At 39.4% G+C, this 23,557-nt stretch overlaps 1 protein-coding gene across 5 annotated transcripts in view; it reads right to left on the bottom strand.

Moving 5' to 3' along the window:
* Window positions 1–20,857, bottom strand: part of PPP2R2A (protein phosphatase 2 regulatory subunit Balpha) — an 84,804-nt gene extending 63,947 nt beyond the window's left edge. For 2 of the 5 annotated variants that reach the window (XM_060653217.3, XM_060653218.3), the window contains exons 1-2: window positions 20,541–20,857; window positions 18,604–18,678 (exon numbers count right to left, since the gene is read on the bottom strand). In XM_060653217.3, coding sequence (XP_060509200.1) covers window positions 18,604–18,678; window positions 20,541–20,547 — 82 coding nt within the window. In that variant the 5' untranslated portion in view covers window positions 20,548–20,857. Of the gene's footprint in view, window positions 1–18,603; window positions 18,679–19,174; window positions 19,197–20,540 lie in introns of those variants that run through there. The other 3 variants (XM_060653215.3, XM_060653216.3, XM_060653219.3) reach the window with 2 other exon arrangements.
* Between the last annotated feature and the right edge of the window lie 2,700 nt (window positions 20,858–23,557).

Below are 23,557 nucleotides of genomic sequence, written 5' to 3'. Positions count from 1 at the left end.
GAAATGTAAAACATCTGTGAAAGAGTTGAAAGCAAAACTGAGAATTTCTGGAACACAGAACAAAACATAAAGAGAAGAAAAAAGTTGGAGGATCGGTGTAAAAAGCCCAAGATCCATATAATAGGAGTTACAGAAAGAACAAATAAAATAGAGAAGGAAAAACCTAAAGGAAAAGAATCCACAAGGTGAAACGGCCCAAGGACGACTAGCCCAGTATCAAGGCACATCATCCAAACAGGAAAAAAGAAGAGTAAACAGCATGGCATCGGGCTTCTCAAATGCAGTGACAGACACTAGCAGACAAAAGAAATGCCTTTCAGGGTGTCTGGGTGGCTCAGTCGGTTAAGCATCTGACTCTTGATTTCAGTTCAGGTCATGAGTTCAAGCTCCACATTAGGCTCCGTGCTATAAGCTTGGGATTCTCTCTCCCTCTCTTCCGCTCGTGCGCACAACACACTCTCAAGATACGTTAAAAAAAAGAAGAAAAAACTCCTTCCAAATTCTGAGGAAAAATTATTTCCAATAACCAGCCCAACTTTGAAGTGGGAAAGTAATGTAAAGACAACTTCTCCAGGCAAGCAAAATCTCAAAGCCTGTACCACCCATGAAATCTTTCTTGTGAAATACTGGATGGTACACACCACTAAAATGAGGGAGCAAACCAAAAAAGGAAGTTATGGAATCCAGGAAAATAAGGAGATCCAACACAGAAGAAGCAAAAGGAATTCCCATGATGGTGAAGTAAATACAAGAACGAAGGAAAGGACAAGGACAACAGCTATGCAATAAACTTAGAAAAAAGCCAGGCCATATCGAAGGATAGAGCTCAAGGCAAAAGTAAAACTGATAGAACATCTGATGTACTTCAATATACTGACAGGAGATTTAGTCACCTGTCAGAAAAGCTAAGGTAGTTTAGTGATAGATTCACAGAAAACAAAGCAAATCACTCTAGACTGAAACAACAAAATGGAGAAAACACCAGAAGGTGGGGTGTGTATGTACGTTATCTGATTCTTTTGACAATGAAGAAAATCATATTGAAAGGTGCAGAAAGAAAATAGCAGCGACAGACTAAAAACAACAACAAGCTAAAATCAAGGTAATTATTAACTCTGGAGAAAACAGCATAGCAGTACAGGGTATATGGACACAAGTATGTCCACTCTTATATGAGGTTCCTATGGCTACTGTAACAAATTACCACAAATTTGGTGGCTTAACAGCACACTGAAGTTCTGGAAGCCAGAAGCCCAAAACTCAGTTGCATTGGATTCAAGGTACGAGCCTGGCTAGGCTTCTTTCTAGAGACTCGAGGAAGAATTTGGTTTCTCTGCTTTTCAAACTCTGGAGACCACCTGCATTCCTCGGCTTAAGACCCTTCCCCTGTATCTCCAACCTCTTGCTTCTGGTATCACATCTACTACTTCCTCCTTAGATCTTATCTCCCTCTTGTCCTTGCAAGGGTCCTTGTGATTACATTTAGGGCCAGGATAATCTCAAATAACCTCCTTAGATCAAAATCATTAATTTAATCCCATCTCTGCTCCCTCTCCGGTGAAGTAAATTCACTTGTTCTGGGGATTAGGATGTGGCTTTCTTTGAGGGGCAGGGGAGAGCATTACTCAGCCTACCACAACACTGAACACTGGTTTAAACAACAATAATAATGGTATAGCAATACTGAGAAAACAGGAGCAGTAAGAGAGGCAGAACAGAACGAAACTCTTAACTACCATTTACTTCTGAGGACATCTAAAATGGATAAACAGCTGCTATGTACTTAGAAATAGGAAAATAAACCAGTTGAAAAGTGTGGGGAAGGGGACTCAAGGTGATTACAGGTTAAAGGGGCAGGAAACTGGTTACTTTTCCTCATAAGCATTTTGAATTTACCAGCTTGTTCAACTATGTACCTGAGCTACACAGATAAAATAAAAATCAACTTAAAATAAAACTAAGATTGGGTGGTTAGGAAGAGAGAAATCCTGATAGGAGACTGAAAAGGTACCTCCAGTGTTAACAAAGCAAACAGAAAATCATAAAGAATTCAAAACTTAATCATTTATACTTACCAGAATTTATACTTATTAGAAATCTGTTAGCAGTTATAAAATAACCAATTAAGGCGTTAAAATTTTATTTCCTAAATTCATCTTTTTCACAGCACTAGGGGGCCAAACTATTTAAAAAAGCAAATTACTAGCAAAAGCAAACCTTTATGTATGCTAAGATACTGGCCTGAGCTAAACTTGAAATACAAACACAAATTCAATCTGACAATTAGGGATGGCTAACGTGCAGTACACTGTGCTGCAAGCTGCTCTTTTAACAGCTAGTACAAAGCTCCCCAGGAGGTGTTTATTCATTTATTGAGCAAATGTTAAATGATGTGAGAACAACACAATGAATCTATTCAGTCTGTCAGAAATGCTGAGTAAAATAATTAAGATACTACCGTACCTGTTCTCCCTTCCCCTACAAAAGCTATAAACCAGCTGCCTTTCCCCTGGAAGTGTAGATAGTACACCAACACACCAGCAACAGCAGCAACACGGCCCTCTCACTGGAGTGGGTGAGAGATGAAAAATCACAGGCTCCACCCCAGATGTACACCCAGAATCATAATCTGCATAATCTCCATAAGCACAGAAAGCTTGAGAAGTACTAGTATCCGCTAATAGAATTCTTTTGACAAAATAAAACACAGCACAACTTCTGAATAAGGAATCAAAGAGAGAAATAAGGGTGTTCACCAGTACAATAAAATGTGCTTTCTCTCCAGACTCCTGTAAAATTTTTAATGGGCTCTACACCTACTCATCAGTCTGCTCAAGGTCTGGTAAAGGATTCAGATCATCATATAACGCGATAGAAATAGAGAACATCGCCAAAGAGAGGCGGAAGAAAGGGCTTTTTTTTAAGAGCCTCAGCAGTTAAGGGTCAACACTTTTAATGGGATTTTCCTGAGATCACACTTTCAGATGCTCCCAAACTCCCATTTCTTACCTGCTAGAGGAAAATGAAACCAGCAGCGAAGGCTGCTTTGGCTCTAGTGCGTTCAAAGCCCCACCCCTCAAGTAGAGTATCCAATCACAGGAAAGAAAGAAAAAAAACAAAACAAAACAATGGAGAGACTTGAGAACAACAGGAAAATGGAACAAAAAAAAACCCCTAAAGAATGAGCTTGAACTTCTATTTTAAATTTCTCAAAGTGCCAGACCCCTGCCTAACCCAAATTCCGATAAAACTAATCTTCCTACTTCTGTCTTTGGATTCCCCAAACTCCTAACTCAACCAAGCTAAAGCTGTATTCATTAATGCAACATATACTTACTGCAAGTGCCTGTATAACCTGCCCCAAATCTCAAAAACAACTAGTTTATCTTGATTTGTGGGCTTGAATAGGCATTTACTCCATTAATTTTTAATGTGTTATTTCTGTTAATCATGCAATAAATAACTGCATCAACTAAATTTTCCAAGCAGTAAGGATATGCCAAAACTAAGCACTCCTATACGTTTAATCCTCTGAATAACAAAGCCAGTACTACTAATCAGCCCCATTTGCAGATAAGAAAACTAACAAGTAATAGTTCTCAAATGTTTTTTTCTTACCCTCTGCCTTCCATTGCCTGGCAAGAACAAAAAACCACTTCATTTAGAAAAGACTTTCCCATCTACTCTAGACCCAAATGACTTCTTTGAGCTTCCATACAACTTTCGCTAGCTATGATGATGGAAGGTGGGGGCGGGGTGGGGGGAAAGTTTACCTTTTACAAATGAATACGAAAAGTACCCCCAAAGAACAATAAAGGACATGAACAGAACCTACATAGTTAAACATGCTCAAACAAATAAGCGGAAAAGATTTTATTGAATGGTATTATTGTGCTAGACGTTGTCAACAGGTTAGGAAATGGGTACTCCTATTCACTGCTGGAGGAAGAGAAAACCAACAACAACTTTCTAAGGCAATTTGGTAATACATTACATAAGCCATCAAAAGATCGTATCTTTTGACCGGCAGCTCCATTTCTAGAAACATACCCTAAAGTATTAAGATTCTCACAAAGATGTTCATCATAAATTTACAACAGCAAAAACTGTAGAAAACTAAAATGCCCAAATTAAGTACAAGAGCCATTTATCTTTCTAGATGTTAAATAGAAAAAAAGCATTATACAAAACTACACATGTAAAACAAGTTTTTAATTTTTTTTTTTTAATGTTTATTTATTTTTGAGACAGGGAGACAGAGCATGAACGGGGGAGGGGCAGAGAGAGAGGGAGACACAGAATCGGAAACAGGCTCCAGGCTCCGAGCCATCAGCCCAGAGCCTGACGCGGGGCTCGAACTCACGGACCGCGAGATCGTGACCTGGCTGAAGTCGGACGCTTAACCGACTGCGCCACCCAGGCGCCCCACTTTATGGTAGTTCTAAAGTGAGAAGAACCAAGGCTCAACCACTGGCTTCCCCACTTACCACTGTGGCCTTGATCAAGTTACTTTGTCTAATCCTTGATTTCCTCATCTATAAAATAAAAATACCTATCCTCAGAGGCTGGCTGAGAAGATTAAATGATAATGCATGCAAAACAATAGTGATAGGCAGTTAGCTAAGTTTCTCGAGCGCTTATGTAAAATACATCAGACAGTTTATGTTCGCATTCAGAGAATTCTTTTTCCTTAGATAAAAATCCTTATTAATGTTAATAAATTACCGCATAACAAGAATTTAATGAAACTGTATTCTCACCAAACTGAGCAGTGTAAAAACCGTCACATTTTGGCATTTGTACAATGTTAACAAAATTTCCAAGAAATTTGGTTGAGAATTAGAGATGGCAGACATAACAAGGAGCTATGTATTTACCAAATAGTCAAAAAGACACATAAGGAGGGGGGAAAAAAGACACATTTGGTCTTTAGGATCTAGCCTACTAGTGTCCAGTTTAGTCCTAATTAAATAATCACCAAAAAAGGACCTAGTCACTACAGACATCATTAGGAACGGTAAGATCTAGATGGAAAAATACTCAAGGTCTAATTTAATGAGGGATAAGACACAGACTTCAGGTATCAATGAACCCAAATTGTTATTTTAAAAAAAATTTTTTTAGTGTTTATCTTATTTTTGAGAGAGAGAGAGAGAGAGACACAGTATGAGAAGCAGAGGGGCAGAGACAGAGAGGGAGACAGAATCTGAGGCAGGCTCCAGGCTCTGAGCTGTCAGCACAGAGCCCGACGCGGGCCTCGAACTCACGGACCGCGAGATCATGACCTGAGCCGAAGTCGGCCGCTCAACCGACTAAGCCACCCAGGTGCCCCCCCTCATTGTTATTTTTAAAGATCTGGATATGTGAGACATTAGTACTTTGGTATTAGACATTGTTATTTCACAAATTTTACTCAGCTTTAGAATCTACTAATTGCACATCTAGATGCACATCCCAAATATGTACAATCTTCTCAGCAACTCTTCAGTCCGAAGCTACAGAAACCTCATAGGACAGTTAAAAGAAAATGGTAGCTACCTGGCAATTTTTTTGATCCTATGGCAATTTTTTTGATCCTAAGACAGGACCTATAAACCTTGCATATCACGGATTTCTGGAACGTATTTTCCCACTTTCAAATCTAAAATGATGAACATGCTCTGTTAAAGGTAACAATTTGCAACTGTGAAACACTTCTGAAACACATAAAAAATTGTGACAGTATCTCTAGGGACACAGAACCTGGGAGAAGGGGGTTAAGAGGGAGACATACTTTCACTCTGTATCTCTTGCACTGTTTGGATTTACCATTTGTATGTGTAAACTAATAAGTTTATTTACTATTATTCATTTGTCAGATTCAGTGCACAATTCAGCTTTTTTACTCTATTTACAAAACTGTGCAACCGTCGTCACTATCTAATTTCAGAACATTTTCATTACCCCCTTAGAGAAATGCTGTACCCACTGGCAGTCACATCATCCACCAGCCCTACCAACCACTCATCTACTTTCTGTCTCTATAGATTTGCCTCTTCTGGATATTTCATACAAATAGAATCATATAATATGTAGTCTTTTGTGACCACCTTCTTCATCTTAGCATAATGTTTTCAAAGTTCATCCAAGCTGCAGCACCTAACAGCATTTCGTTCCTTTCTATGGCTGCATAATACTCCATTGTATAGATACACCACCTTTTCTTTATGCATAGTCAGTAGTAGATAGACATTTGGTTTGTTTCCACTTTTCTGCTATTATGACTAACGTTGCTATAAACATTGATGTAAAAGTTTTTGTGCACACATGTTTTCAATTCTCTTAAGTATATACCTAGGAACAGAATTACTGGGTTCTATGGTTAAATCTATGTTTAACTTTTTAAGGAATGGCCAAACTGTTAAAATGAAGGTCTTGAAACACACAGGAAAGACGGAAGAAAGAAAAGGCTTATACACTACCATGGGCATTTAACTTGGGAGAGATCTTCAAAGATACTCATGAGTAAATTCGATTCACAGCTATTTGAAATCACTGAAAGACATATTTATGTCTTAGACTTGAGATAAAGATGATTCTTTCATTTAATTCCAAGAACAACTAAGTATTTGTACTACATCACCATCTCAACATCAAAAAGCACGTCAACTGACGGGTGCCTGGGTGGCTCAGTGTCTGACTCAACTCAGGTCATGATCTCACGGTTTTTGAGTCCAAGCCCTGCGTTGGCCTCTGTGCTAACAAGGTTGGAGCCTGAAGCCTGCTTCAGATTTCTGCTTCTCCCGCCCTCCCCCTGCCCCTCCCCTGCTGGCCTGCATGTGCGCTCACGTGCTGTCTCTCTCTCTCAAAAATAAACTTTAAAAACAATGCCAACTTAGAAAAGGGAAAATAATTTCTTACATCCCAACATTACCTGTAAATTTTTTACATAGGATTTGCAAAGATCTCCCAGTAATGTCAACAGGTTAATACCAAAAGCCACAAAGTTATGGAAAAGGCTTATTTTAATAATTTTGACCCTCCTAATACACCTGAAGTGAAGGATCTGTTCTATTTCCTACACATTCTCTACAGCACTGGGCACTCAATATTACATATTCTTGTTCACTTGTGGATACTAACTAAGGTCTCACCTTAGCTCTCTACCCTTTCCCTATGAGAACAAAAGATTTAAATTTGTAATCAAATAGTTATTTTTAAAAACTGAACCACACAGAAGAAACATGGAAGCCTAAAAAGCAGAACAGTTTTACTGACTCAATCTTAGATTAACGACGCTCAACTCTGAGCTTCAGTGTCCTTGTGTACAAAATGGCAGTGTCTACCTCAAAGGTTGTTGTAAAAAATACAATCTTGATCATTCCTTGTCTACAACCCCAACCTCCAATCATTTAAAGAAAGTATTTCTGGAGCGTCTGGGTGGCTCGGTCAGTTGAGCGACCGACTTCGGCTCAGGCCATGATCTCAAGGTTTGTGAGTCCGAGCCCTGCCTAGGGCTCTGTGCTGACAGCTCAGAGCCTGGAGTCTGTTTCGGATTCTCTGTCTCCCTCTCTTCTCTACCCCTCCCCCACTCATGCTCTGTCTCAGAAACAAACATAAAGAACAATTTTAAAGAAAGTATTTCTGTTGTTCCTTCCCATAGAACCCGAGCCATGTATAAAAAGACATATATTAAAAAAGCACACACTAGCTAAGAGGTGGAAGCAACCTAAATGTCCATCAAGGTATGAATGGATAAACAAAATGTGGTATTTACATACAATGGAGCATTATTAAACCTTAGAAAGGAAGGAAATCTTGTCACGTGCTACAACATGGATGAACTCTGAGGACATGAAGTTAAGCCAGTGACAAAAAGACAAATACTTTTTTGTCTTAGGATTCATTTGTAGGTTATCTAAGGTGGTCAAATTCATAGAAACAGAAAGTAAGATGGTGGATACCAGGGGCAGACAGGAGAATAGGGAAGTGTTAACAGGTCCAGTTTCAGTTTTGCAAGATGAAAAAGATCTAGAGAGAGTTTCACAATGATGTGAATAGTTAACACTACTCAAGTGTATGTTTAAAAATCGTTAGTAAGGTAAGCTTTGTTATGTGGTTTTTGTTATGTATTTTTAACAATAAAAATGCATTAAAATTAAAAGTAGCTTTTTATTTTATAGGCTAAAACATATTCCGTTTGAAGAATTGGTTCTGCTGCTAGAAAAAAATTAATTCTCCTTTTACGTTAAGGGGGAAAAGCCTACCAGTTCCTATAATAACCATTTTTGCATGTTGCATCCCTAGATGAGGAATTATTTATTGCCTACAATAGCCTTTCTCTCTTGAAATAGAGCCTTCCCAATCAATGAGTCAATAAAAATGTACTAACTATTCCCCTTATGTTATCTTAGAAACACATCTATTCCAGACCCACAGAACTCTTACTTTGTGGTAAGCTGGAAAAAAGGAGACAAAAAGGTTCCACTTTCACACAAAGGAGACCTAAAGCTCTACAATGTCAGGTTCTATAAGTTAAAATTTTTCCATATCTTTAGAAAATTTAAAAATTATTTCTTACCAATCCCTGTTATCTACTTTGGTATCTCTCTTAATACAGGCTAATGAAGAATTTAGATTCCTTCTGAATGAAGTATAGAACAAGCAGCTGGTTCAAAACTCAATATAGTCCTCTAACAGTTTTACCCATGGTTATAGAGACAAGTTTTTGATTAAAAAAAAAAAAAAAAAATTAAGATGGAAACACACTAAAGTTGTCAAGTCCAGTACCTTAGAGAAGATTCATCCCTCTAATATCATAGAAGAAACAGTAAGCACTGAAAGGATTCCTAAGAAAGAATACCCTCTTAACAGTCTAAAAGTTATCATTTCCATATAAAATATCCTCAACTCCTCCCAATTTCAGTAGGCATATAACCATAGGCAAAACTTGAATTAAAGCAAAGGTTCTTAAACACAGTCATTGGTCCATGAACCCCCACCCCCGAACTGTATAAAAGATATTATTCAAAGATTTCAGAAGAGAAAATCCCAGTTTTCTCAGAGGAAGTCAACCAAGAGAAACTAAAATTCCAAAACTACAACTCCTGGTATAGTGGCTTATAGAAAACCATTCAATCATGATTTGCCAAGGATTCTACATAGGACATTGGCAAAGACCTAGATGACATTTCCATCAACTACTGCTAATATTAACTAAAAAATATATTATAAAAAATTAGTTTTCCTTTTTAATAAACCCAGCATTTGAACATGGAAGAGAAACTGGTATAGCTAGTTTTAAAAGTCCTAAAGTTCTTTGACAAATGTTCTTTAAAGGGTAGAAAAAGAACTACAAAAGTACTGAAAATACTAAGCAATCAAGAGTTGATACTGAATTCTTAGAATGGCAAATTCAGCATCTATTTTAAAATAGACTTATGTTGTGCTTTCAAGTAAAATTTAAAGAAAACACCATGCCCTCTCTTTAGTAATAGAGTTGGTAAGTAGAAAGTTAACAAGGCAATTTTATGCCTTTCTTCCAAGAAAAAACAATACATCAAACTCCTACATGTTGGGCTCAGAATAAAACACAATGCCAAGGGCACCAACTCATTTCTAATAACCAGGCAGCAACCCAGAAATGGCACCATGCCAGGTTCTGAGGAACTCAGTAATCCTTCATTAAGTATTAATGTTAACAGGACCTGAACAGATAGTGGGAAAAGACCTCAAAAACTTTTAAAGCTGAAGTATTTTGGCAAATATGCACTAGTATGTAATCTTTGTAAGGGAGGTTAAGTTTAAAAATAGATAATTTTAAAGTCCTAAAGGTATCCTTCCTTCACCAAGATCACCAGATTGAAAGAGCTTAAGCAGATCTAATTTGGTATCTAAAGAACAGCAAGGGAGTAGGCTGAAACAATATCAAGTCACAGGAAAGCTTTTATGGGAAAGCTTTGGACATTCATGCACAAAAGCAGCATATTACTCTGATTACTTACCCAGTGGTCTGTGAGACTCTCTTAAAGCATCAATACAGTGAAATCTACTCACAGACTAAACCAACAACTGTCAGGTATTTCTGGGTGGCAGGATTTCCTTACAATTAAAATCTGAGGGTCCCCAAAGGCCTTTCAAATTTTAAAATATTTATCAATTTAAAAATATTAATGATAAGCCCTGCACGTTAACAAAAAAAAAAAAAAAAAAAAGAAAGAGATTTTACTTCCCCTGCTCCCCAAAAAATTAGTGAGAAGAATGCCACTGTTTTTACACTGCTGCAAATCTGGCTTAACAGAAGATGCCTGTTGTCTCTTGATTGTTTCTGCATTCAACACACCACAGTGTGTTGTGTTAGATGTATGAAGTAAATCCACGTTCATTCAAGTACGTAGTTGAAAAAGGAGTATTTTAATAGGCTTTTCAGGTAATTATGGTTATCCCTTTGATACTACACCAAAACTGGACAAGCAGTAGTTTCTTAAAGGTTTGTGGAATCTGAAACCATATCAGCTGTCTGTTCCATTAAAATCCAATGCTGTGTCTTGCATTTTTACTCATGCATCATTTTTTAACCTCACAAGCATTGGATATTTGCAAAACACTGATTCAGAGTTATACAGAGCTTCCAAATGTTGACACCTTTCATTACATAACATCAAAAAACTGCAGTCACTAATATTACTACTGATCTTATCTGAAAATTCTTTGAGTATTGGGAAGTTATCCAACTCAGGATGGCAGATACATGTTTTCCAATATTCTCATTTGTGCTTGAAAGCTCAAATTTTACCATGGGCAACAGATACTGTCCACTGAGGCAACAAATTCACTGTCCATTTGAGAAAATTTCTGCCAAATATCCAAGTCTGAATAATCATCACTTATTTGTCCATAGTTATTTCTAACAAAAATAATGGTCCATGAAAGCAGCAGCTAGTTCACCTTAAAACCCAAGTGACTGCACCAATGCTTTTCCTCCAGACAACCGCTGTGCTCTGGTCTGTAGTAGAAGTGCTTTGGTGTACCTTTCACTTTGTCACAAAGAATGTTTAACAGACATGTACTCAAGAGTCAGATTTAATAAAATTAGTTTTTACTGCATCATCAAAGACATTCATATGTAAAATTGGCATTTTTAAACTACTGGTATATGGTGAAGATCACCATGACTACTGGTACCATTTGGTGTCACGGCCTTGATTACGCCAAGGCACCGGCATATTTACCCACATTGCTTTTGTACCACTGCTGCAAATGTCAACACAGTCAAAAAGGCAAGCATCATATTATTATGAAAATAGTTTCCACTTCATAGACCTTCTGAAAGAGTTGAGAAGTCATCAGACCACACTCTAAAATAGCTGCTTTGACAATGGTGTGGACCTCTCTGATCAGAAAAATGCACATATGTACAAGTATACACAATATGTGACATACGACCTCAGAAGATTTAAAAAACCCTTATAGCCCACTTATAGAACATCCTAGCTTAAAAATTCCATTAGAAAATCCAGAAAATCTCCAAATTGGATTTAATTACTTCAAAACAACGTCTACTGGACATTACAAACAACTCTGTTAAACAAGTCACATTCCAACAACCTCAAAACACCCTCATTTAAACTAAGAAGAGAAATAGCAAGCTTTTAAATTAAAAAATTACATTATGGACATTAGAAGGGAAATTAAATTTGAAATTAAGAATCCCAGTTCCATCACCTGCTCAAGGATACACAATTAATCTTCCTAGCCTAGTTTCCTCATCTATAATATGGAAAAACAACATCTACTTATTTCAGTTTTGGTGAAGATTAATGAAATATATAAAGCAGCTAACATAGTACTTGGCACATAGTTAAGCACCCAATAAATGCTGACCGCTGTGATTAAGATGACCAGGCCATCTCTTCCTCATGCTGATTATGTAGTGATAATAATCAAATTCAATTATTTATAAGAAATGTAATTTAAGTATCACCAAGACTTTCTCTCTACTACTACTAAAAAGCCACTTGTGGACCCTTGGTTACTAAATTGTATTTTCCATTATCACCTAAGGTAAAGAGACTACAGTTGAGGAGATTAGCTAAAACATCTATGTCCAGGGCACTCACTTCCAAATGTCCCCTCTCTGTAAAGAGAGCTTTCCTACTATTCTTCCTTTCTAATCTTACATTCTAATAAACTTTTGCAAAAAAATAACAAAATAAAAAATAAATAAAACATCTATGTCCAACCATTCAATTTTCCTATTAACGACAAAAGAAACTTAAAATATAGCTTATCTTTCCTGTTGCAACTCAACTAAGAAAATACGGATGTGCAAATACATAATATATGGGAATCTTTTTACTGACTTAATAACAAATTCTTTGCTTCAAACAACCTCTCATCATGCTGCTTATTCCACGATTTTCTAGAATTTTAAAATTTAGTTCACTAAGAGTATCAGAACATACCTGAAGTTCAGCTCAGGTCATGATCTCAGTTTACAAGTTCCAGCCCCACACTGGGCTCTCTGCTGTCAGCTCAGAGCCTGCTTCAGATCCTCTGTCTACCTCTTTCTCTGCCCGCCACCACCCCACCCCCCAAAAATTAAAAACAAAACAAAACAAAAAACAAGGATACTGCCTAATGCTAGATAAATACAATCATTCGCATTATTTAATGGGCATATTTACACTAAGTGATTTACTGCATGAGCACAAGACTTCTATCAGTAGTAATGTGTGTTAAGGGCAAGGAGGAGTGTCACATGTGATACAAGAATGTTAAATAAGGCCTTTCCTATGGGTCATTAGGTTTTGGAATATAGCTAATGTGCCACTATTTTGAAATCCACACATATCAGGGTTCTACTATTTTTTTCCTACTAATGGCCTTAGTGCCTAAACCTAACATGCATACTACTCTAAGAAACACAGAACACAAATGATCTTAAATTGTTTACACTGTATGTAGCATTAGATATATGGAATGGATTTAAAAACATTAAATTTCATGTGGTATCTCAAAAATTGTTTTTCACAATTTTAGTTATATCTTTATTTGGGGAATATTTAGGCTCTACTATTGAATTTTTTCCCCCAAGACCCAGTCTGTAAGTCTAAGTCCTACCAAAAGTAAACAGGAAGCCAAGCGTTGAAAAGATGTTATGCCTGTGGATCCAAGTTTCATAAAAACAGGCATCGTGTAATAAACTCATATCCTAAAACAATTTCCTATAAAAAATTAAGAATGTCAAATACGGAAATGAGGAAAATTATACTCGCATTAAAATGATGTATATTTAAAATTACTATTTAATAGTTAACAATATTAACTATTAAATAATGAAAATTTACATTAAATTAAAATAACCATCTTGAATGGTTAACAATAGTTCCATATTTTTAACCAAAAATTACAGACTTCAGATTATCCACATGTATTTGAATGTTTAATATTTCCACAAGTAAAATTTAAGCAAATAACAGATTACCAGGTATTGCTACTGCAAAAAAAAATTAGGAAAAATTCCTTACTGTTTCACTTTAAATGATGATCTTGGTTTTTCTAATTTGTTTAACCAGATTTTAAAAATACAATCAGTGTTTCTATTACTAAATACAGAGGACTAGGAATGGATCAAGTGATGTATACATAGGACAGCACGAGCCATGGGTTGATGATGCCAGGTGATGGGGGTTCAATACATATCTGAATGGTCATAACAATGTGAGCACTGACTTCTTTTTTTTTTAAAATGTTTACTTTTGAGAGTGAGACAGGCAGAGCATGAGCAGAAGAGGGGCAGAGAGAGGCAGGCAGGCACAGAATCCCAAGCAGGCTCCAGGTTCCAAGCTGTCAGCACAGAGCCAGACGTGGGGCTGGAACCCAGGAGCCGCAAAATCATGACCTGGGCTGAAGTTGGACTCTCAACCGACTGAGCCACCCAGGTGCCCCTGGGGGCACTGACTTCTTAACCCATAATATGTGCTATAACGTTGGGGTATGGGGGTGATAATGACAACAGCTTAATCTTCATCTACTAGAAAGTCAACTGGAAATGTCTAAAACTGATGAGAAATAGAAATATCATTTTATTCACAAAAATTAGGCACTAAGGAATACAACTAGAGGAGTTCAATTTAATCGCCTTCAGAAGGACGAGGGAGGATTAGAGAGTGGGTGAAGGTGGGGATGGCCAGTGTTCACTCTAAACCCTTTTTAGAGTACAGTATTGATTTAAACACACACACACACAAACATACACCTTTTTGGGTGAAATCTAACAAACACACACAAATCACAAATCAACAGAAAAATGACCAGGATAATCAGTCAGTACAATCACCACCCAGGTCAAGACACTGTCTCCATGAGGTCCCCCCAGACCCTTTCAAGAACGACTCCCTTCCATCACTTAAAGGTAACCACCACATACTGGCTTTTACAGCAATTATTTTGTAGCTATTCTTCAAAGTTTTACCAGTTTAATATGTGTCTCTAAGGCTATGGTTTAGTGCTGAATGTTTTTTGAGCTTTATATTAGTGGAACCAAAGAATATGTATAAATCTCTTCACTTTGGCTGAGGAGAAATTCTTAGTAACCTTTAAAGACAATTCCCCAGTTTTCACATTCTCCCAACTCTTCCTTACTTACTGTAAGTGTTCAAATAATAACAGCTAAATCCTTTATAACACGCTTACTGTGGGCCAGGTTTCTGTTTTTTGGATATTAACTCATTTAATCAACAAAACAACAGCCTCAGATAGATTTTACTGTTATCTTCATTTTAGAGAGAGGAAAACAGGCACAAAGAAGTGAGTTACCTTGCCCAAGATTACACAGCTAGTAAAGGACTGAGCAGGATTCGAACTATGTAGCCTAGAACTGGTGTCTATGTTACCTATAGTCTCATGAGAGAAAGTTGTCAGTGAAGGAAAATTTTCAAGTACAGATGATAAAATGTTACTACTACTACCACAAAGATTAAAATGAAAACTGCAGGACAGGAGACCATCTGAATGATAGAGATTTTAGTACCTCACCCTTCTCTCTGACAAGAAGCTACACCAAAGGTAAACCACTTAAAGTGCCCAAAAAGACCTATGCACAGAAGAAGTATCCCAAAAAGTGTCTACGTGAGCCAAAGGTCTATAAGAGTATCTGGTCAAACATTAAAATTCTTAGTTCTGCAATGTACATAATGAAAAATTCTAAGCCTTGATTAAGTAGAGACTTCTTTCTAAATTAAGGCCCCCAAAGAGCCCAACATCTCACACAATTTAACTTCGCAGTAATAATGTTGAGCTGCTTCTTTTCTAAAACATCTTTCAGAATTAACTAGACTACAGTATAAAGAACAACAGAAATCATCTAATCCAGTCCTGTCACCTTAAGGCTAAGCTTACTGGAACCCAGAGAAGCACTTATCCCAAGTGACATACACTAGTTTGTCACCAGGATAAAAGCCCAAGGTCTCCTGACTTCTTTCCATTACACAGCTGTAGAACATCAATCCAGTTACAAAGCCTGCTGAGTAAATACCTCTACGATTTCCAGAAGTATGTCTCAATCATCTTTTCACCCCATCTCTTTCCCCTTCAAAGCCTCCTAACACTCACATTCCCTCATTCAACAAATACTCAACACCTACTGTGTGCCAGGCATCGTTCTAAGCACAGAAGTTTGTATAGGACGTTCTGGACAGAGCACAAAGATGCATTAGTCCTGCGCTAAGCTTACAGTATAACCGCAGAGGTTTAGGGTAAATTATAAATACAAAGTGCTCTGAAGAAAGACTGTAAAAAATATTTCCAAAAAAGGAAGAGAAGTAAAAGAGTTACAAATGTGACTTGAAGGATTCTGATAAGCGATGAAGTATGGGAGGAGTGTCAGGCATTCCAAGGTGGGAAGAGCAAAAACAAAGACCCTCGAGTAAGAGCGCACAAAATTTTTTTGAAGAACAGCATCCACTGAGCTGGATCATGAACCGTATCAGCAATGAACTGAGAGAAACAGGGGTCATACTGGTGACAGGTCTGGTACTCTAGGCTGAAATATTTGAATGTAACCCTGCAGATGCAGTGACCACTGAAGATTTCTGAGGAACATAAAACTGGGTTAGCATTTAAGATCAACTGAGAAGCAAAATAAAGGACGAGAAGCAGGAAATTTTAGGAAGTTTAGGAAATTTAGGAAGTTACTGCAACCTGAAAAGAAAGATACTGAGAACCTGAACTAAGCTGAAAGTGGGTACGGAAAGAAGATTAAAGCATTACAGAAGTAAAAATGGTATGCCATGACAGCTAACTGCATGTAGGAGGAAAGACAATTTGGAGCTTTTGGTGGTGAAGAACTTCCAATGCATCATTAACAGAAAACAGGCAAGCTGAACTAAAGATTGAGCTAGATGTAACCTGTTTACAGATTACAGTCTAAACCAAAGGAGAAAACATATTAATCTTATTTTGGAAAAGCAAACCTTCCCTTAGTAACATAAACATAATACACTATGACAAGTAAGCTGCCATATGCAAAAATCCCCAAATTGACAGAGTATCATTTGAAAACTGGGTGCTTGTTATGCTTAATACACTAGCATACACATACGTGCTAGAGTTAAGTCGTTAAAATGTACATACTAAGCCTCAACATGGTAAGATGATGGGGTTGTATGTTAAAGTATTATTTAACAACCTCAAAAGAAAATTATTTGATGAATCAATAGCAAAATACAGCTCCTAAGCATTAGAAGAAGAGAATTACAACTGATCCCATGATACATACCACAAACTATCATTTGATTCAGTTAGGTTAAGTTTGGAACCATCAATTTCTTCTAATTAAATAAAACTCACGTGGTCTTTCTGCCTACCATTTAACAAGTAAACTGCAAGCTCCTTCAGGGCAGGGTTTATGTTCAGACACCTCGCAGCCCCAGTGCTCAACATTTAGGAAGCCCCCCAACAGATCTTTCATACAAAAATCAATGGCAATCAACAAAAGAAGTTTTCTAGTATACACCACTCTCATAACTTGGTGCATACTACACAACAGCACAGAATGCATGGTCCAATATCCGAGTGCCTACTATTCAACAGGTAATGGAATCACAAAATGAGTCACATATGGCTCCTCCCTTGAACTTAGGATCTCTCAAGTCAAACACCATAGGCTTCACCAGAAAACCTTGATTTGTACCATTTGTGTGACCATCAGTAACTCTCTTAACTAAAGCGTCTAATTTCTCATCTGAAAAACAGATGAGGACTCATCAGAAATGTGACAGGGCTCTGTAAAGTATCACAAATATAATGGATACCAGTTGGCTCCCCAAAGGACCCGCCAAACTGATCAGACACTTCTTTGAGAAAGACACGGGCACAAGCAAATCCAAACCCTTCACTGGCTCAATACAAAGTCATCAACCTATCATCAAAGAAATCCTGAAAACAAACTGCACTGTAGGCAGTAGGTGAGAAACAGAATCTTAATAGGACAATACTGTTTAGAGAAAGATGATTTATAAACTTTCACTAGACAAATTTTTTTAAGTTTATTTTGAGAGTGAGAGTGTGAGCATGAAAGGGGCCGGGGGGGGGGGATCCCAAGCAGGCTCCATGCTCTCAGCGCAGAGCCCCAACACAGGGCTCCATCGCACAAACTGTGAGATCACAACCTGAGCCAAAACCAAGAGTCAGACGCTTAAATGAGCCACCCAGGTGCCCCTAGACATTTTTTTTTTTAATTAAAAGTACATTTTAATTCGTTTGAATTTTGTTCAAAAATTCCTACTGTAATTCAAGACAGGATACCATTAAAATTCAAACTTTAAATAATATTTCTGAACAATGAAATAATACAAATACTTTATGGGAAATAATGCCTCCAGCGCCTAAGACCACCTCAAATGAGTGCAAAACCCTAACGTTTCAAAATGTTAAGCTTTTGAAATACACTAAGAAATTTGGGAGAAGACTTAAATACTTCAACCGATCAAAGCCAGCTTCTAACTGCACCAGAATAAGCTCCCAGGAAGCCATGCTATATATCCACAACACTGTTGTTTTCTTATCCACCTAAATTAATCCTTACAAGACAATAAAATGTATCATTTGAGTCAGCATTTCTTCACAGAATGTCAACCAACATCACCCTCTCAAAGTACACACACACAAAAAAAAACAAAACTAAAAATCTTCCTTCAAAAAAGATACTCATTTTTGAAAAATGTTTCCGAGCTAAATGCTGATATGTATTTCAACACAATTATCTAAAAATGATTTACAAACATGAAAATGCATCACCGTTTATTTGTACGAGAAATTTATACAGCCAGGAAACCCTTATGATACAAGCCTTAGATTTTTCTTGTGACGGTTTTAAATACATCATCATCCAGTGCTCCTTTCATTTAATCGAAATAAAAAATAATGATACAAGGTATTAATAAAAAAAAAAACCTGAAGACTATTTTCCAGAAAGATGACTTTAAAACTGTTCCTCCATTGCTTATGCAATAAACACAGTATGTTCTTAACCTGGAACAGACTCAGCTGCAAAGAAATCCTTCAGTATCAAGATTTTGAAGATTCCATATTCAAACTTTGCATTATTAAATGCTTTCTTACCTTCTGCTACGTCATCATCTACTGCTCCTTTCACCTGAGAAAAACACCACTGAATATCATTCCCTCCTCCAGCTCCTGGAAAAAGAAAACATACCAATTAAAACCCAGTTCTGTTCATGTTTACTCTCGTAAACACAGAGATGGTATCCAGGGTTGGCATGATACTAATAGCCTAGTACTGCCCACACATACAACCACCAGCCCAGAGCATTAATTCGGAAGGTTAGTCTCCAACAGTTGGCACTGGATTCAAGGAGAGAGAGAGATCCCAGGTATGAGATAATCTAAAGGCCATGTACTACCATTAACATGGCACATGTGTTCAGAACTTCCATTTTCCCTTCCCCTCAAAGACAGTAAAAGCCTTACGGTCACGCAAGACCTACCAGAGAAAAGTAAATACCACCAATTAGACAGTTTTCCTTTAAGCCTACAGAAGGGTTAATAAGGTTAAGCTACCATAAAACACGGAACGGAGAGAAAACTTCAGAAACATTACTGCCCGGGTGAGGAGTAATGATTCGTGTGAACCCAATCACCAGAGCACACACACAGCAAACACAACACTCACCACCCATTTCTTTGCATTTCATTACCAGCACATCACGGCCTCCAGACAGGAAAAGAAACCGAAATAAAAGCTCAAGAGCCTGTCAGAGGAAGCTTGTTTTGCCTCCCTCCACCTTATCCCTCAGAGTCCAAAGGACCTTGCAAACAATTTTGCTCATTTGTCATCATCTTGTGCAAAACAATTTTAATTTCGCTTACTCGACAAGGCCAAAGGAGCAACTTGTTTACAGCAAACCCTAAGTCAATCCAACATGTTAACTTTTTTAAAGGTTTGATTATTTAAAGATTATCTAAATATTAGAAAACGCATGGAGAATTGGTTTAGTTCCTCAATGTTTCTATTTCACTTCCAAGCACTAAGAAGGAAATGCCCTGGCGCTATAAAGGAAGAAATTGAATCAAGAACTAGAATTGGTTCTACTAGAAGCAGGAAGATACTCAGCAACATCAAAATGTATAAAGATAATCCTCAAAGCAATCACCTTTTCCTTCCTTCACCATCATTCCTTGCTAAATATTCCAAGCCGGTTTTCTCCATGCATCCTTCCCGCCCCCCCTCCCAAGCTTTTACCTAAATCAATCCCCTTGGCTATTTATATCGCTGAACTCCACAACTATTTTAACTAACTCCATGAAACCCTTTTGGGAAAAGGACATCTGCACAAAAACTAACATACAAAACGGAAAGTTTAAATCACATTTTTCATGCAACTTGGTGGATTAACAAGGCCTTGCACTCTTTGGACACGAAGGGTAAGAAACGAAAGGGAGCTGGTTCAAGACAAAAAATAAAGGTTCATGGTCTCAAAAATACATGTATCCACAGTGGGGAAAAAATACACATAGGTCCCCATTGTATTTTAACTTGTAAGGCACTCTTCCCTCTCAGTACAAAATACGGTTAGTATAAACACCCAAGAAGGCTTGCAGCAGGAAAAAAAAAATTGGAATTATATGGAGAAAGATCCATATAAAAAGCTCGGGGCGGGGGGGGGGGGGGGGGGGAAGGACGGGGAGGAGACGGTGGGGGGAGCAGAGGTTACACCGGGTCCAAAGGAGTAGGAACAAATCTGCACTCGCCCCCACCCCGCCCCACCCACGCCTTACCCCTCGGCTCGCCAGCACACACCCCACCCCCACCCATGCCAAGGTTCCAGCCCTCATTTAAAAAGCCATTTAGGTATCACTGCCGCCCCTCGCCTCAACAAGCCCTCCCCACCCACCCCCCCCCCCCACTTGACCAATTCCCTGAAATCCAAGGGGCGCCCCGTGGCTCTACGCGACGCACAGACGGTCGCTAGGGGGTGATGGAGGGAGGAGGAAGGAAGCGGTGCCTTGTCAGTGGACGAGGGTGATTTCTCCTTTACCTGCCATGTTGCGCTGCAAATGGTGACCCTGCTGGGTTCCTCGGGGTCGCCGCTTCCTGAACTCACCCCCCTCACCTGGGGATGGGGGGGTAGGGAGGGCGGATGGCGGCGGATGGCACCTGTGGGGGGAGAGGGCGGGGGTCGGGGAAGAAGGAAGGAGGGGCGGGCAGACCAGTCAGGAGGATGGTGGATTTCACTCTGGGGCTTCCCCGCTCTCTCTCCTTCTCCGGCAGTGGCGGCGGCAGCTACGACAGGGACGGCGGCGGCGGCGGCAGGGGCAGGCGACTCTACTTTCAAAATGGCGCCGGCTGGCCTGGCCAGTGACGTCACCCAGGGGCGGAGCGGCCGGGCCGGGCCCGAGGGGCGGGGCGGGGCGGGGCGAGGGCCGGGGCGGAGACCAGAGGGGGCGGGGCGGGGAGCGGCCGGCCCGGCTCCTGGCTCCCGCCCCTTCCTTCTCCGCCCCGCGCTGCGCCGGGGCTGCCTGGCCTTCGCCGCGCCCTGGTGCGCGAGCTGGTGGTCTGGTGTCTTGCCGCGCTCGTCCTGCCCTCTGTCCCTGGCCCAGTCCGCGGTCCCGCGCACATCAGTGTCCCAAACCCTCGCGTCATGTGCATGGATTCCCGGGCGGGCTCAGCCGTGCGGTTACCGTGCTCGCTCGCGGTGGATTCGCGGGATCCTGTGTCTTTGAGCATACTGTGTTTCTACTCAAAATAGTGACACTATGGCCGATGAAATAAAAGACCGGGGGGGGGGGGGGGGGGGTGGTGTGTGCAGACTTGCGGCTCGGCCAGGGGAACAGTTCCTGGGTCTGAGAAAGACGCAGCTGGGCTGGTTCCATCTGGGTGAAATAAATTACCTTCTGATGGGTCCCGGCAACTGAGGCAAGAGCCCTTGGCGACTGAAAGCGGTTCAGTGTTTTCTGAACAGAAAACTGAGTTTGCTAGTAGCAGAACATGGCCGAAAAAGCGGCCCAGGTCTGTCCTGCTGAAAAAGTGGAAGCGGTGGTTGAGGAAAGAACTGGGCCCCGAAGCCAGGCTGCCAAATGGTGAGGCCGTGATGAGATGCGGGTAACAATCCTACCTCATAGGATTGTTTCTAAGATTAAATGATTTAGAATACGAGATAAATGTTTGCTGCTGTTATTATTAGATTTGTATTGAAAGCATCTTCAATAGTTAAGAGGTATAAGGAAAACAACCAGGAAACACTTGTCATCAGCCAAAAGATGTATATGTACGTCATTGAAAGATGCATTAATGATGCACTCACTATAAACTGGACACTTTGCAGATCTCCCTTAATCCCCACGATGCTCCTAGGAGACAGATTTCTACTTTGCACGTGAAAAATATCTGTAAAAATATCCAGAATTTGACCTTAAGGCTGAAAGGACTGGTCAGGCATTGAGAGACCAAGGGGAAGTTTATCATTATTTACACCTTCTCTCCATTATCTCCACTTTCTACCTTGTTCTTGATTTCCAGAACAGTTCAGTTGTAAAATAAGTCTCAAAATGTCTCCACTCAAAAAAGCTGTACCATTGTATTATTATTCCTCCATTGCTATGTTAGTATTTCTCACTTAACCAAAGAACAAACCCAAACTAAAAATCCACCCTGTATTTTCATCTTTCAGCTACCTGTACAAACAGGCACAAAACTTTAATGCACTGTGCTGTATGTACTTCTATTTTGGCTGATTTTGTAAATGCATTTCTCTGCATCTGCCTTTTATTACTTGTTTTCCTTTTTACGTTCTCTGCCCTTGTTTAATAATTCAATCCTAGGCTCTCCAGTGAGCCTCAATCAGAACTAAGAGGGAGAGACAGAGAGAGAAGGAGGGACTAGACCAATAAACCAGAGGATTGGAACCCCTATACGTAAGCCATTTTCTTCAGTTTTTGTCACGTGTAAGATTGGTATATTCACACTTCCTGAAAAATGATTTGGTCTACACAAATGATCTGTTCCTCTGGGAAGCCAGTAAGGCTTGCCTAGAAACGGAGATAATTACAACAAGTTCATATAGCACTATGTGCTGGGTACTGTTCTAAGAACATTGTATGGAATCTTGGGACAAGCTGAGATGGGGCCAGTAATCAAGGATCAGTGACCCTAAGCAGTAATTTCAGCCACAAGCTGCCTCCCTTTCTTCTGAATGGCTCTTGGGAAGAGAGGCCCAAATACCTATTAGCCCAAAGACAAGGGTTGCTGCTGTACTAGGGCTCTGTCCCTACCATTTCATGAAAAGGCACCAAGGTCACTAATGATCTTCCAATGGTTCACTTTGGTTTTCTCTTTCTCTGCTTCCCAGCAGCATTTGAAACCACTAACCATCCCATGCTTTTTTGAGACCCTTTTTTGCGTGTTACAGGATTGGTTTACCTCCAGTCTCTCTATACACCCCTTTCAGGGTGCTAGATCCTTCTCCCAGACCACCCTCTAAATGTTAGGACGATATGTCTTCCTGGTCTCTGCCCTGCATATGCTTCTCTGTCCCAGGCAACTTCATCGAGTATTTATAGGTGTAAATGCCACGTATATACCAGTCCCTGCCAAATCTAGATCTCCAGCGCTGTCCTCACCCTGAAACTGCAGACACACACTTCTACCTGCCTGCTTGACATTTCTACAGATGTCTAATAAGCACTTCAAATAAGCACTGGCAGAACATAAGTCTTGATTCCGTGTCTTCTTCATATCTAGGATGATGCTAGTTTTCCCCTGGAATGTCACCATCTACTCACCACACCCCTGCCTCAACAGTCCCACTTACCCATCTCTCTTTCCTTCCTCAGCCAGCAAAACTCTTTCTGATTCTTTAAAAACCAATTCAGATGTAACTGCCTTCAGAAAGCTTTCTCTGATATGTTCCCTCATTCCCTACCTTCTGAAATAGTTTCATAAAATCGAATGTACTTCTCTCTTACTAGATCATGTTAAAATTATCTAAATATGTGTCTGTTACTAGACTGAGTTCTTTGAGGTAGGAAATATGTCTTATTCATCTCCATATCACCA

The sequence above is a fragment of the Panthera onca genome, chromosome B1 (genome assembly GCF_046562875.1).
Source record: "Panthera onca isolate mPanOnc1 chromosome B1, mPanOnc1 haplotype 2, whole genome shotgun sequence".
NCBI lineage: Eukaryota > Metazoa > Chordata > Mammalia > Carnivora > Felidae > Panthera > Panthera onca.
This window is presented reverse-complemented; position numbering and strand designations above follow the sequence as displayed.